General features: G+C 43.1%; 1 protein-coding gene across 4 annotated transcripts in view; it reads right to left on the bottom strand.

Annotated features, from left to right (window-relative positions):
* Window positions 1-16,631, bottom strand: part of PPP2R3A (protein phosphatase 2 regulatory subunit B''alpha) — a 62,783-nt gene that overhangs the window by 12,610 nt on the left and 33,542 nt on the right. For all 4 annotated transcript variants that reach the window (XM_074833493.1, XM_074833490.1, XM_074833492.1 and 1 more), the window contains 6 exons: window positions 14,304-14,406; window positions 12,416-12,490; window positions 6,068-6,154; window positions 3,542-3,698; window positions 1,423-1,471; window positions 788-877 (listed from right to left, as the gene is read on the bottom strand). In XM_074833493.1, coding sequence (XP_074689594.1) covers window positions 788-877; window positions 1,423-1,471; window positions 3,542-3,698; window positions 6,068-6,154; window positions 12,416-12,490; window positions 14,304-14,406 — 561 coding nt within the window. The remainder of the gene's footprint in view (window positions 1-787; window positions 878-1,422; window positions 1,472-3,541; window positions 3,699-6,067; window positions 6,155-12,415; window positions 12,491-14,303; window positions 14,407-16,631) is intronic.

Below are 16,631 nucleotides of genomic sequence, written 5' to 3'. Positions count from 1 at the left end.
TGGCCTGTGAGCACAGCCATGCTCATGACCTGTTTCATCTGGTAGCTGGAGCAAGTGTCCACAGTGTTGCAGCTCAACCTGCTCACATTGGTTAGGGTGTCCCCGCCCGATTCAGCAGCAGAAGTTGGCCAAATACAACCAACTCTGAACCCGGGACAATGGCTATCCCTGAGTGACCCTAAGTGACTGATGAGGCAGACTTATGTCCTCTACTCCTTTATACAGAAGGCAATGCTTTCAGGCAGTTGCACTCTACATCCTCCCTTCACCTCTGTATAGTTCAATCCTGCATTTATGAATTGTTCTTCTCATTTTCACTCATAAGAATCCCTGTCCTAATAATTGCATGCAGATTTAGTTCAACTCTGCACAAGAGTCTCCTACTAGCTGTGTAAACCAGACACACGGGCAGGTTTTAGAGTGAGACAGTGAAGTTTCCCTACAAACCCTTCTGTCCTGGTTTCAGCACTTACTACATGCCTGAAGGGAACACGCCTATCTGCTGCAGACATCTCATAGGTTTATACCCAGTGCCAGTGCTTCATGGCATTGGGTAACTGAAGGGATTGATGACAAGGGATTGATTACAAGAAAACTCTGCTTCTACACAACTTCTCATCAAGAAAGACAAATGATTTGACCAAATGTTGACAGTAAGTCGTTTTCTTCCTAATAATCACTGGAACCCAGGCTGATGTCTCTTGTAGAAAGCAGTACATCATAGAAGTTTCTATAATCTTATCTGCTCATCGCAATACTTTTACTAAGACACAGAAACCATTCAGACCTTGTAGCACTCCTTTTGTCTTCCTCTGAAATCAGGAGCCACACAAAATCAGCATAACTCATGCGGCCTTCCTTTTGAACTTCATTGCCTCTGGAAGACACATGAGAAAAAAAACCCACAACCCCAGATCACCAGGATCCTGAATACTCAGTAATGTTATCAAACATATTTTTCAAAAGCACCAAATCACTGGTGAGAGAAAATGGGCCATCACCCATTTAGCCTGTACTCCCCGCACTCTGCAGCACCAGCCCTTGCATGCTTCCCCACAAGCACAGCATTTGCTGCCTTGCTGTCACTGCAGAGCTGAGGTTCATCTACCACGTCCCCTCCCACAAGTGCTGGGCTGTTTTACTTTTCTGAGACTTTAAAGCAGTGCTCTCCAGCTATCCCTGTGCCATTGTGGAGCACAAACACACAGTGCTTGCATGTTCCCCTCCAGTTACGCCCAGCATGTTCTACAACAAGGTCTACAGTTGGTCATTCTATAAGATTTTGTAATTTGTTTTCTTAAGATAACAACTGGAACACCATGTTGGAAACCACTCTGATCAGTGGGGATTTTTGAGAGTATCTTACATTTCTAATCACAAATACCTTTCACTTCTATCCCCAACCAGTATGCTATTCCTCACCTCACCACAGCGCCGCTGAATATTCGCTCGATAATCCTGTTTGATAAAGCTGGAAACAAAGAAAACGCAGAGAAAATGAAGCTACAGGTCACAGGAATAACTGCGATCAGTTGTTTATGCTGAATCCACACAAAGCCATTTCCCGTTGCTAAAAGAATGCTCTATCTACATTGCCTGCCTAACCACTTTACTGGTCTCTGTTTAGCAGCATTTTGTAAAAAACAAAGCTGATTCTCCCAGTGTGCCTGCCTTTGTATCCTCCCAAACACTGTATTTCCCCACAAATATGGCAACTGTGTGTTATCTGGATTCCTGGACATGGGCAGTCTTACTCCTACTTTGCTGCAGTAGAATCTGTCACAAAAGCAAATCCTGCTGATAGAAGATGACTATTTCAGCATGTATTGCAAAAGAAGCTCAGTTATCAAGCAAAAATCACACACCAAACCCTTACAAAACACTTCCTAGCAGAGCACAAGCTGTGGCAATCCTGCTGCAGGGAAGGACAATGAAAAGCAAGCATCATTTCAGGTGAGTGGGAGGACTTTGCCAGCCAGGAAATGTGTGGGATAGATTGTTATGGCAGAGACACACGAGCCAAGCAGCAAATACCAGTCTTGAGCAGGATTTGCACACCGACCTCACCCTCCCAGACTGCTGACACACTCCTTCAGACCCCCCCTTCACTCCTTCTGCACATTCTCCATCACGTCTGTAGCTCTGACACGCTTCCGAAACACCATCCAGGCAGACCCAACCCGCCGCACCCCTCAGATCCCCCGGGTGCAGTGCTGACAGGCTGCTTCTCCCCTTCACCCTGCCCACAGCACCCCTTCTATCTTTATCTCCCAGCACCCAGTGCTCTTAAGCCTCCTGTGCAAGAAATACCCCATCTTCGCATTCCCGCCTCTCAGCAGGGACCAAGTCTCCCATATCCCAGTCAGGCACTGCTCCATCCTCACCCCATCCAGCTCCTGACCCCTGTGACTGCCACACTCACCCAGAACCACCACGGCCTTCCCATAAACACCTGCACTCGGAACATGTGGGCCACCACACCACTCTGACAGGCACACATACCTACCGTCACTCTCGCACCCCCTCCTTCCTTCTTACTTCAGTCCACTAGGATCTTAGCTCCTACCAAACGTTGTCCCCATCCCCAGAGCTCCAGCAATGCCTGACAACTGGTCACACCTCCAGATCCCCGTGGCCCTAACACACTACAACACTTTACCACACACTTCACCTTTCTTTCCACCTCCAGTCACACACTGTGTCCAAGCATCCCATTTCCCCAAATCTGATTCTCTGTCCCAGACCTACTTTCCCAAAAAGTGCAGCAACCACATGGAAGAATCCCAGAAGACTTTGTCTTTAGGATTAAACATGCTGGTCAACAGCTCAAGCTCTTATTCAAGACATTACATCCACAGTCGTACCAGGTAAGCACATGGGCATATCATGCTCTCAGAACACAGATAATCCTAAAAACAGCTGATGAGTGCCTCCATCTAGCACAACACATACAGAACAAATGCCTTTGGATTTTTTAGCCCTTTGTGGATTTGTATTCCATTAACTTATCCATGGCCCTTGAACCTTCAAAAACTCACAGCATCTGCTCAATTTGTGGAAAGGAGTTCCGCACTGAACTGAAAAGAGATTCTCCAGAGTGCATCTGCAAACTGAAATTCACTGAGCTTCACTGGACTCTGGAATTTCTCTCATTCGTAATGAGATTGCACTTCAGCAATCTTTGAAGTTCACATGGGCTTGTCCTTCTTGTCCCTACTTCCAAGTTCCTGCAAAACCCTCAGTAAACAAGCAGCAAGTTCCAAGACATCGTTTTAGCTTATCCTTCTGGTAGTGACCCACACGTGAACAGAAGCTCCCTCTCTAGCTACTCATCCAGAAAACAGTATGTACTGCATTTCTCTGTGTCTAAGCCCCTATAACTGTCTCTGTAAATCAGCATTTGTGTAAGAGATGGATGGCTCCGTTTAATTGCTTTTTACACCATCAAATTAACCAAATTAAAGCTAGGCTTTACTCTTTAGTGGGAACATTCTGTTTTCAGCAATCCCCTTTGTCCCACCACAGCTTGCAGGCAGCATACCTTGATCACTGTACCTAGCCAGATCCTTCTGGCTGATGTAAAGATCATGGTCAGTGTCCAGCTCCCAGAATTTACAGTATATAACATAGAAGTGCTCATAGGAGAAATAATCTGTGATCTGATTTATGTCATCTTCTTCTTCCAAGAGAGCAAGAGTCTGAAAGAGTACAAATAAAGTGGGAAGTTAAACCTAGACAAAGAGGCAGTTCAGCAGCTGAAGTCCTCCAACTTCTGGGGAAGTTGGGTGAACACAGCTCTGAGAGCTAATCCAAAATACAGCCTTTCTGTAGGAGATTTTGATGCTGCATTCCTTAAAAGGCACTTATAGAGCATCTGGCCTGGCTATCCTGGTTAGCATATGTATACACAATATTCGTACCACTTCTGTGAACAATTTCTGCTAATTTCCAGCTATAGTGAAGAGACAGAGAAACAAGAACACAACTGCTGTCTCAGCTGGGATCCATTATTTGTGAAACATTTCTGACCTGCACCAGAGACTCTTAGAGCCATTTACAACAGCAAGTTTACAGTTCTCCACAGGAACTGAGATATATCTTCACACATCACACATCCTTGCCTTGCTCCCAAAGGGCAAAATCAAGTCTTGCTCCAGACTCATTCCTGGAATGGGGAAGGAGGGATGGATCCCAAGCAGATCAAACCAATCACACTGATTTTCCTGGACTGCCACTGACAGGAATTAGCCTGGTTTAACTGGGAGGCTTAGACAGATTTCCAACCATAACATCTGTTAACATGTCTTGTTAGAAAACGTTTAGTGACAACATCCTTGTTTCATTCCCACTTCACATCTACCTCTGTCCTCCCCTCCACCTTCCCACTGACAAGAGAGTATTGCATGTTTGCCTTTCTCCTAGTGCTGAGGCCACGGGACACCAGGCAGCCTTTTCAGTCTAATAAATTACGGCTGCAGGAATGTGAAAAAGCTCATAGACTCAAGGGAGCTATAGGTCTGTCCTCCCCTGCCCTCGCAGCCTCTCAGAAGGGAGGAGGTGAAAGACAGCCTGAGCGCTATCCCAGGGAGTTGTGTCTCTAAGCAGGCAGGCTTAGTGGCCCTTCTACCCATAACCATAAAAACAGATGCAGTGCTATATGTAAGCACCGACAGTTCAACTTTCAGCCATCTCCACATCCAAGGAACCCACCTGAGTCTCAACAAAACTCTCACATCCTGCTATCTACCAGGTTCAGCGGTTGCAGGCAGGGACAACAGGATGGCATTGCCAGACCTGCACTATTCTGACTTGCTGATGCTCAAGTCTAAAAACCTCTGATCAATCCCTCACTAGCCTCTTCAGATTTTTTGTGGGTCTCTCCATTTCTTTGCAGATGATAATCACTTAGGGAGGTTTTTCAGTAACTAATTATTTTCTTTTACAGCTCATGCCAAAATATACCATTTAAACATGCAGCAAAGAGCTGTCCAAGCAAAATTATGGTCCCAGAACTGAATTTCCCTGCTGCAGGAGATGAAAGGCAGAGTAGATATGCAAGGAGAAAAAGGGGAAGAGTGTATAAAGGGAGAAAATGAGTGAATAAAGAGGCAGGGTAAGTTGGATTTGTTTATAACAGAGGTTAGGGAGGAACTGGGATCAGAGGGCTTCGACTGGGATGAGACAATCCAAGGGAGCACTGATATTTTCATTAGCTGATGTGATCAGTGGGGCAGAAGATATCTGAAAGGAGGAAGAGCATGAATTCATGCTTGAGGCTTTTGAGGAAGACAGGACACTACATCTGGAAGGGAGAACAGGATGTAGTAGGAAAGTTTCACCGCTTTAGCTGAGTCCTTAACTTTTCAGCCTAAAAAGTTTCTGGCTTTTTAGGTCAGGCTGGAGGTGAGCAGCCTCAGACAGTTTTAACCTTTTGCTCTTTTGGGCAAAATATACAGAGAACAGAGATCCAAACCCTGAGAACTCTGCCCAATGTAAGGCTACATCACAGGGATTTTAACAAGAACTAAGCTTCATTCTGAAGAATGAAGACTTCCTTTTGAACAAGTCTACAGCAGAAGCGGAAATCAGCTCATGAGATGCACGGTCTTGCAATTGCACAGCACAACATGCCTGACCAACTGTCGGCGGGCAGACTGCCGGTTGGGAGTCAGGAAATTGGCTGTCCTACCCACCGCGTGGCACAGGCAATCCAGCAGCTACTCTTGGCTGCTCAGCGAGCCACTTCACACAGGTGCACTGCTGTGTCTTGCTTCCCTTCCCCTTTGACTAGATCAAGAGTCAAGAGCCAATCTGCTCGATGTAGCTTCAGAGAGGGTGCACAGTCACCCCTTGGCCTTCTATCAGTGCACTCCTGGCTGCTTCCAGGCCCTGGTCTTCTCTCATCTCAACTCAGACACAGCTCCTTCACCAGCTCCGGCACTCTCCTGGCACTGAGCGCTCGGCCGACCTCCCCACAACCCAGGCACAGCTCCCTCGCTATACGGTACACAGCTACAGGAACAGAGGGATGATGCATTCTGTACTTGTTCGGGCAGAAACAACATACTTGCAAGAAGTTGCTTTTCCTCAGCTCTGTTAGAGTGATCTTCCCAGACCAGGATCGATTTACTGTGTAGAATATTCTCTGTATAACCTGCAACACATGAATAGTGCTCTTAAAATCAACTCCTCAAATATACCAGTTCAGGAATTTAAATACAGTAATTTTATTTATTCACTCATCCTAGGAGGACTTCTTCTTGAAAACTGGTTTGTGATCTGCTTTGTAGATACTACTATCCTTAATTCACTGTGCAGTCTGGAAGTGACATTTGTTTCTGAAACAGTATTATCTATTTCCACTGCGAAAATATTTTCACTGCTCTTACTTCACAGCTTCCACCATGCAGATGCATGATTTATGTAAGGCAGTATGTTCAAAGTGCTCTGAAATGGAGTTTTTCAGGTTTTAGGCACTGTAGCTTGCATGGATCTCACCTGATACAGTGTTCTGCACCAGGAAAAAAAAAATAATCAGGACTTGTGAAGAGGAAGGAGGACATGTAAATGAAAGCCACAATGGCTGTCTGACCTATTGTGTCTGTAACAATGCCTCATCCTCTGGGTGGCTCCACTGAAAGTAAGCAATAGAGATTATCTGTCTGCATTTATCTTAGATAGGTGTTAACCTCATTTGTCTCCTTTACTGATCTGCCTTTGGTGAAAGTGAGTAAAAGCTCTCGGACTTCTGAGAGCCCAAGAGAAACAGTTCACAGTATAAAACCGAGTACACTCCCCAGTACCTAAAAAAGAGTAAGCTTGAACCCTTCCTAGTCCGCTTCTTGTTAGCTTGTCAAATATCATCAAGAAGTGAGGAAAACGCAGATGTGTGATCAAGCACATGCAAGAAGGGAAACAACAACAAACATCTTCAACAAGAGAAAATAGAAATACAATTAATTTGACTATCAGCACTGAAATCTATGCAATATAATTCTCATCAACCAAACCTAATACAAACAAACCTTTGATGTTTCTGACATTATGCTGACATATTATCCTAGAGTTCTGGTAAAGCTTAATAGTGCATGCTATTCCAACACAAAAATTAATTTTATGCAATATGGACATTATAGGGATTAATCCAGTTAAATTAAATGAGATGGCTTTGTTTCTTAGAACTAGCTTTGAGTGGGCAATCACCATTTAAGAGCCATGCTTTGACTGTCACACAAGCACTGGTTCTTAGTCCAGAAAAGATCTGGAACCAAGAATGAAGTTGTTGCTAACAGTCTGCTTTGGGATACACAGATTAGTGAGACAGTAAATGCTGGTGAGCACAAGTAATTTTGAGAGCAACAAGAATGATTTGAAGACTCAAAATATATTCCGAAGAGAGAGAATATATTGAATTTAGCTGAACATGACACCTATCACAGTCCTTAAAAGCCTACATGGGGAGATATGGGACAGCAGGAGGACTTTTTGTCTCTCATGAAATACATAAGCAGAAGCTGAAAATCAGCCCAATTCAGACAGATAAGAATGCACTACTTTTACACTGCCATTGCTTAACCACTGGGACAACTCCCAAAGAAACACTGCATGCTCTTTATCACTCCAGACTTCAAAGACAGATGTCCTTCTAAAGTTGGGTGTCAATTCAATTAAAAACAAAACAATCTGTTCTAACTATAGCAGTCACTGAGCAATGTTCTATGGCCTGTGTAATGCAAGAGGTCAGACTAGGTAATCACAATGATCTTTTCTGGTCTTAAGCACAATGAAAAAGCTGTATGTTTGTTTCTTCTTTAATGCCTCTGGCAGCTGCTGCCATTCTGGACTCTATTTTTGGACTTCATTTGGCCTTTGCTTCCAGACTGCACAACAGCTCAGAGGATGAAGTGAATCTCACCTTGTACATAACTCATTATCACACCTGACAACTTTGAAGCAATGCTTAAAGATACAGTGTTTTCACACCATTCTAAGGACTCAAAAATAACAACCCTAAGAATCTGAAAAAAAAAAAAAAAGACCCCAACCAGCAATTTTTCTTTGCCTGCAGGGTAATAAAAGACAACAAAATATCCCCCTGATCATGACATGTAAGAAACTGTTCCTGTATCAGACCATATTGATAAAGATGTTCCATCTGCTCTCTCCTCACCTAGCTGTGAAAATAAGGCATTCAGAGGTAAAGTGGGATCTCTTTTACCATGTCCAGTCACTCAGTACAGGCTTTATTATTCAAATAATGGTCCAGTTTCAATGGATAGTACATAGTGTATTTATCAGTATAAAATGTCAATACTTCTCTCTTTTCCAGGTTGTGAAAATCAAGCTGTCAAAAAAGGCATTTGGGAAACATCCTAGAACATAATTACACAGCCTGAGATGATTTACAGCATTCAAGCCACACTTGTCAGTTATGCCTTACTGAAAGCCATAACTGGCTTCATTTTTCCCAGCACAGAAGATTATTTATTTTGAATTCAGTACATATGCCTTTGTAACAGGGAGCCCCTTCCTATTTGTCCATTATCCTCATGTAATCTACCTCCAGGACCCAAACCACTGACAGGTCAGTTCTAGACCTTTCCCCAGTCTTCCCATAAAAGAACAAAAGCAATACCATTTCTGGAAAAACCCACAAAGCTTTATTAAATCCTGTAGGCCATCCTCCCCTTGTACATTCACATTGGTAATACTGCGTAAGATGAAGCATTTTTCAACAAGCAATATGTTTTGCCAAATTGTTTTTTTAGTTGACTCAGCTTTTCAACAACAGCATGCAGTGCTAACTGAGCCTTGTTTGAATATTCTGGGAGAAGTCACATTTTAAAGCTTTTACAATAAACACCATGTGATATTCTGCATCACCTTCGCCAGCTTCAGAAGTCTGTCTCTGCTGAAAGAAACACAAGTAGTTTAGTATACTGGCAATACAACAGCTCACAGATACTGATACAGATTAAATTACAGCCTATTGTATCCAAAAGGCACCTCTAAAAGGTGCAGAGGTAGGCAAACAAAAAATTGAAACGTGCATACACATCTTACCCGTACTAGACTGTTAGCTTACTCTCCAGGTGATTTCAACCAAGTGATGCTGTATCCAGCAATGAACACAAAAGCCAGTGTCTCCTTACAGCCCTCATCTGTAACACACAAATAAAATGTAATTCTTGCCCTGGCAGCAAATACAGCATTCTGTCACTGTAAATAGGTATAAGGCACTCTACCTTGAAAGGATCAAAAGGATCCAAGTAGTCTCAAAATCCAAGGGCAAAGCTTTTTCCTTCATTACCTCCTGGTGGAAATACTGAATTTTGTAACTTTAAAAAGAGAGAGGTGCCAAACTCTGTGAAAGGAGATGTGAGAAACAGGAACTCCTGGTATCAGAGAGAAGAGCCACTGCTGAGGCGGGCCAAGTACTGCCACTCCAGATGGGAGCAACCTGACCCAACAGACTGTCTGTCTCCCAGGGTCTTGACTCTGCTCCAACTCAGTGATCTGCCAAGGCCAAGCACGCTGAGCTCAGAAGGAATCCGCCTGTCAGCACAGACACCTAGAACAGCATTGCCCTGCCAGCACGAGGAGTCTGTGAAGGACATCACAGCTTTATAAGATTCGCAGCTACACACCATTCGGCCCAACCACAAGCACTACTGTTTCCTGGCTGCCTGGGAGCAAGCTTAGGAAGTCACCTCTGTCAGAGTATTGTGAGTAAGGGTGCCTAAAGGCTCAGACTGAAGTAGGGAAACACAGTGGAGACAAGCAGAATCAAGAATTACTGAAGAGCTTCATGTACTCATGAAGGGTCCAGATCTGTGACTGCTTTATGGTGGTCACACAAGACCTCTCCCAGGCACAAGGGAAGCTGTGGAAAAGGACAGAAGGAAAAGGTGTTGCCTTTTTTAGTAGCAGCCTGCCCTTCAGTTACCTTGGAATGTGTTAGGTTTGTGTGTGGCAGGATTTTGGTAGCAGGGGAGGGGGCTACAGCAGTGGCCCCTGTGAGAAGCTTCTCGAAGCTCCCCCAGCTCCAAGTCGCACCCACCTCTGGCCAAGGCCGAGCCAATTAGTGACAGTGGCTGCACCTCTGCAATAACCTGTTTAAGAAGAGGAACCTGGGAGGAGGAGTTGGAGTTGTGAGGGAGACACATCTGCAAACACCGAGGTCAGTGGAAGAAAGGAGGAGGCGGCTGGGGAGATGCACCGGAGCAGAGACCCCCCTGCAGCCCATGGTGAGAGGACAGGCTGTGCCCTGCAGGTCACCGGGGGAGCAGATGCCAACCTGCAGCCCGTGGTGGACCCCACACCGGAGCAGGGGGCTGCGCCCAAAGAAGGTCGGGAAGACTCTGAGGGCAGCCCCTGCTGGAGCAGTCTGGTGCTGGGAGGGCTGCAGCCTGTGGGAGGGACCTACACTGGAGCAGTGCAGGCAGAGCTGCAGCCCCTGGGAAGGACTCACGTCAGAGAAAGCTCATGTAGGACTGTCTCCCATGAGGGGGAACCCACACTGGAGCAGGGAAAGAGAGTGAGGAGTCCTGCCCCTGAGGAGGAAGGAGCAGCAGGACTGACTGCACCCCCAAACCTCTAACACTGCACTGCTGCAGGGCAGAGAGAGAGAAATAGGGAGCAAAGCTGAGCCTGGGAAGAAGGGAGAGGTGGGTTGTATTTCTCACTATGCTACTCTGTTAAGTGTTGTTGTGTTAGTGTTTGAATTAAATGTACATTCTTTTACTTCTCCTAATGACTCTCTTTTGCCCATGACCATAACTGGTGAGTCATCCCTCCCTATCCTTATCTCAATTCCTGAGCCTTTTGTTGTATTTTCTCCTTCCCAGTCCTGAGGGGGAAGGGGCGAGTGAGCAGCTGCTGGTGCTCAGTTGCCCTCTGGACACAAACCATGACATGGAACCTCTGCTTCACACAGCTGGTGTCTCAGACCAAAACATGCGTTCCACCCCAATAAGGTCCAGAAAGTGCAGCAATTGCTGCTTCAGGACACCAAAGGTAATCATTTGGCAGATTACTCTAGAAAGACATTTGTTTCTTGCCTTTATTCCCTCCTTTAGACCATAAAAAATACAGAAACAGCATGTGACTTAAGAGGAACCTGGAAAGGCAGATGCACAGAACTGCCTTTGTCACCACCAGCCAACAGCCAGCACAACCACAAATTCCATCTTGATCCACTCACCAGCAAAGAACAACTGCTTGATACTGCAGTCAGAAACTGATGCTAGTGTGACCTTAAATCTTTCAGCTCTTACCCCCATGTACTTTAAACACCAAATACCAGAGTACATGTGCCACAGACACCTTCCACACTTACCCATTCATGTGCCTCCATAATTCCCTGGCCATTGTTGCCCCTATTCTGGCCAGTTACTACATTTAATGTATCTGTTGTCTTGCTCCATGGGTACTAAATACGTTGATAACACTGATGTTCACTGTCATGTTCAAGTACATCTAAAACATTTAAAATTGATTCTTGTTATACATTTCCATAAAACATTAGTGTGACAGTTCAGGGTTTGCCCAGACCAACAGTGTCTTTCTGCCATCTGCTCCTGACAGGAAAGGAACTGTGTCTGCCAGTAATTTCCCAGCTGCCAGTATGTGGTGCAGCTGGCCCCCATGCAGACCCTGGCAAGCAAACAGGAGAAACTTTAAGCCCTAGAGTCCTGTTGGGATACAGCTCCCATCAGGTCTGTCATTTATTTGACTTTTTTACCACTGCAGAGATAGAACTTCCTAACATTCATACCTTTTATCCAGATTCATGCCCAACACGAGACAAGCTAAAGGCTTAAAAAAAAAAAAAAGTACCAACTTAGTCAGGTAAAGCACTGGTCTAACTGCTGACTGCAAAGTTGGAACAAAGCGACAGAACAAAACCCAACAACAAACAGTAGTCACAAAAGCTCAGAGACTCAGAAAGACTAGATAGGCTTTCTGGCAAGAGCGAGAGGCAGGACAGTTGGGTGGTAGGCCCCTGTGTGCAACAGATGCTTTGTACCACGGAACAATCACAGATTCTCTGTGCCTAAGTGACAGAAATCTACAAACATACAGCCTTCCAAGTCTCAGAATTAGGGGTAAATTAGCAGCTCTCAAAGACCAAAGAAGGACCTCTCATTTTCCTTCATCATGATTAAAGGCCAAAAAAAGTTGTTTTTATAGATTTGCTTAAGACCAGAAAGAATCATTATTAACCTTTGAATAACCTCTTGTACACACAGGCAGATTAATTTTTCCTTTAAGTAACTCATTGCCAGTAATATGACACACCTATTTTTTTTAATTTGAAATAACTGAAGGATTCACTGATGGGAACAGTGACAAATCACAAAGGGAGGGTTGGTACAACAGGATCACAAGCAGGAGACCAAAGGAGAGAGCCTACCGTTGTAATATACCGGGAATGGAACTCCGGAGCATCTTTCAGGAACGTCAGGCCAGGGTGTGTTTCCACCACATCCTGCAAGATAAGACCAAATGAAATAGATTTTCTTCTCCTTTTAGTGTCTATAAGTTACTGGGTTCACAAACCAATACTTTTGCTTACTTTTGAAACTGTATTTGCAGCATTAACAATAAAACTGAAATGACATCTTTTAATTTATAAAGTGAACCTTCTAGAATTATAAGTAGAATACATTTTCCGGGCAATACGCACCTGTTGGGCCATTTTGATTTACTTAAGGACAGAAAAACAAAGGAAGAGAGTTAGTGAGTAGATGAAAACTCATTTTCATTGAATGAGACAAAAAAACTAGTTGACCATGCAACTATCTCCTCTCCAAGATATTTTTTTTTCTCCATTCATTGAAGATATTAACATTGATTAGAGATAGGTGTCAGAAATAAGCATTCCCTGAAAGGTTGAGAAAATTACCTTTTATGTCATCCACAACAATGACAGCTCTTGTGAGCCTCAGAATGCATAGATATATGATCAGTGCTTTTCCAAAATTTACTTGAACTATCTGTGAAGATGCCTCTTTCTCAAGATTAGCTTTTTGGAAGCCAAACACTGGCTCATGATGCCAAATTTGCCAGGAAACGCATGACCAAAAATGTGGAGAAACTGCTCAGACCCTGAATGTATCAGTTCAGATACTGTATGAATCAATGTTTGCGTAATTTCTACATGTCTGACTGCACTTAAGAGTTTTCAAAATTTTGTTTTATCTATACCATGACATGGCAAAGGGATAGAGTGGACACAGTGCCCTTAGGGGTATGATATCAGCAAATTTTGGCCAGTTTAACTTGAAGTCTAATATGATGGTGTAACATTGCTAGCCTCTGGTTGACTGACAAACAAGATTGTACACGCCTTTGATTGCACCAGCAGCTAAAAATCAGAGCTGCAATCAGAAAAGGCAGTGTGCCCAGTGAAGACAAAAAGGAACACGAGCAAATTTACTCATCACAGTCCCAGTTTTGTTTGAGACACAGAAGCATCCAGTGCAGAGGCAAAATCTTTCCCCAAAGTAGCATCTCCACAGAGTTTTTGCATAGAGGGCAACACAGTGTGAGAAATCCAAGGATATGTGGAAAAGCTCCAACGTATCAACGGATGATCAGAGGAGGAGATAGACCCGATTCACGGACAAACTATATAGAAGCTCTAAACCTATCCAGAGCCTGCCTAAACAGCCACATGTCATTAAAGAATGATACTTTGCTTTGTTAAAAATATCACATGCGAATGAAAGGAAAAGAAAGAAATGAAATCAGGATGTACAGATTTAGCCTGAATATTAGGAAAAAATAAATTAGCAGCGAGACTTTGGCACTAGCAGGTTTACAGGCATATACAGAACAACTGGAACAGCAAATATTTTGCAAAGATTTCCCTATGATATTGTATCTGGTAGTCTTGCTAGAGAAATTTATAGTTGTCAAGAAATTTCTACAACTTTTCTAGCAAGATTTTATGTTGCGCTTGAGTATCAACAGCACCATGCGTTTTTCCCAATAACCACCGAGAGAAACAGGGCAAATTTCAGCCTGGTCACCAGGCACTGATAAATATGAATCCTAACAATAGACTGCAGCTTTGACAATTCTCAATTTAGCAAGATATATAGCTCGTTGGCACTTATGCAACACAGTCCACTTAAAATGCTTATTTATATTTCATTCCAAAATAAACCCCACCCAGGTGCTGTTCAAACCAAAGGTCTGCATGTTCTTGGTAAACATTTAAAGACATGAAAATAAAGAATTTACAAAATAAACATAGCGCTCTCCCCATCCATTCACCGCTGAGCTGTTGCAGGTACCTGAAGCAGCAGGATGAAGTCCTCCTGTTCTAGGTAGTCACAGCTAGGCTTCGCTAAAAGGTATGTGAATCGGGACGCGTCATCGTGGCAGTTACGTAGGATTCTATGAGAGAGATGAAGAGTTACTCCAACCACTTTGTATCTCACAGGACAATCATGTGTCTGTAGACGGATTATGAAGTGTCTTATCACATTTTACACAATACATCTACACTGTGAGTTATGCAAAGTTGACCTCAGACTACCAGCACCCATCTTCTTCAATATCTTTCAGTAGCACCAAGGTACTTCCACCCAGGGGAGCTTCTTTTCATGTTCACATTGCTGTCGTAAACAAGGTTGCTTACTGAAGACTGGTCTCTCTTTGATTCCACAGCATCTTCGTAAGTAACCTGACTTTTTAAAACGCTGCGTGCTCATTGATCTCATTTGAAGTCAACAGGATCAACTCAATGGGATGCCTAACAGACATGCTCTCCAATTTAATCCTTTACCGTATTTCAATATTTGAGGGTATTGCCAAACTACAGTGACTGAATTTTCAACCAGAAAAATCACTCCCAGAAGGGGAAAAAAGACCATCCCTTGTGCACTGAAGTCATGAAGAACAGCCTAATGAATGAATTAGCAGGGCTGAGTATTTAGAGAAGCCTGTAAACTCATTCCTTAGGTTGACAGTTTGCATCAACAACACTGATTCTTGTATCTGCTTTCTTCTAATACAAAATACTATGCTGGTCAAAGGTATCACGATTCCTTAATTCCCTCTGAACAGAAATACTCATGAAAACAGAAACTCCATGACATTTACCAAATCACTACTGCATGCCTGTAACAGAAGAGAACATTTGGATATATCAAACACTAAGTTGTTCATATAGTATAAGGGAAACGATAAGTTACTTGGAAAATTACCCTGTATTCTCTAATTAACTGTGAAAATACAAATGCACTGTTAATTATTTACTATGAGTGATTATTCAACCCCCCTCCTCTCCTGAAAGTGTATGAACTTACATTGAAACATAGTGCCTGTAATTATCCTTCAGAAATCACACTAACCGCCTTGCCACTAATTCTGGCCTCATCACTCTTTACCAAAAGCAGACTTTACAAATAAAGGGTTTTTTAAAACAAGTCTTCCAGGGGAGAAAAAAAAAAAAAAAAGGAAAAAAAAGAAAAATATTTAGTGGCTGACAAGCAATCCTGTAGCTGCACATTCATATCATGCTGTCAATTAACAGATACCTTCTAAATGAGATGCAGAGAAGAGGTGTTAATGTTTAAAAAAAAAAATAGATCAGGCACATAAAGAGAAACCCCAAAGCCATGTTTTAGCAACAAACTAAAAGACTGGATTTTCAGAATTATTCTATACCCAGCAATTCCTATTGATTTCACATGAGATCAGTGAGCATGTAGCATTTTAGAGTCAGGTCATCTACTAAGATGCTTGAAAACAGGCTTCAGCAACTAAAGATACCTGTTCTAAAGTTACAGCTGTGTCCAGATAGCTGTAGTCTAACTTTACCATGAACACTACATTTCTTTTTGTCCATCATGTTTCCAGAAAAAAAATTGTAACTGTCAGGGGGAAAGAGGAGGGGAAAAAAGTCTTTCTAAATGAGCAACTAAACCAAGAGAAGCATACAAAACTTGGCTTGGAAATAGTGTGGTTAAAAGAATACAGAAGAGGGGCATGACCATGGTCTGCAAATATCTGAAGGATGTGAAAGTCAGAGGAGTGAAAATATGTGGTATCATACACGAGGGATTAATTAGGAGTAATTGGAGGAACCTAGGGAAGGAAAAAAATGTTGTCTGTGTCAAGAAAAACTTACTGATCACAGTCACCCCTAACATTTTTGCAATTTTGCCAGGGTAACTAGAAGCTGTTTTGACATTATCATCACAGGAAATACTTGGGAACTCAGGGTTAAAGGCTACTTCAAGAATCTGAAGAGTCAAAATTTACGTCAAAAATTAGAACTCTCTCTGGATATGAGATGGAGACATTGTTCAGGTGTTTCACAAAGTAGACTAAAGCCTGAATTGCCCTGGAGGGAAAAAGATTAGGCAAGAGAGCAAGTCTGTTCCATCTCACACCTCTGACTCCAAGCACAATATATCCAGAGCTCTGTATTTCAAGAAGAAGCCTTGACAATGGTATGTGGAAATGACTGTCAAACCCCACAGATTTATTATACAGCATGCTTGAGGAAGGTAGTAACTATTAAAAACCCCAGAGCATCCACCTGTATGATGCTTCTTTATTTTACATTCCTTCTTCCTGTCCTATAACATTATCACACGCCTCCTCTCCCCATT

The sequence above is a fragment of the Strix aluco genome, chromosome 9, assembly GCF_031877795.1.
Source record: "Strix aluco isolate bStrAlu1 chromosome 9, bStrAlu1.hap1, whole genome shotgun sequence".
Classification (NCBI taxonomy): Eukaryota; Metazoa; Chordata; class Aves; order Strigiformes; family Strigidae; genus Strix; species Strix aluco.
The sequence above is the reverse complement of the archived record's forward strand: the minus strand, read 5'-3'. Positions and strand labels throughout refer to the sequence as shown.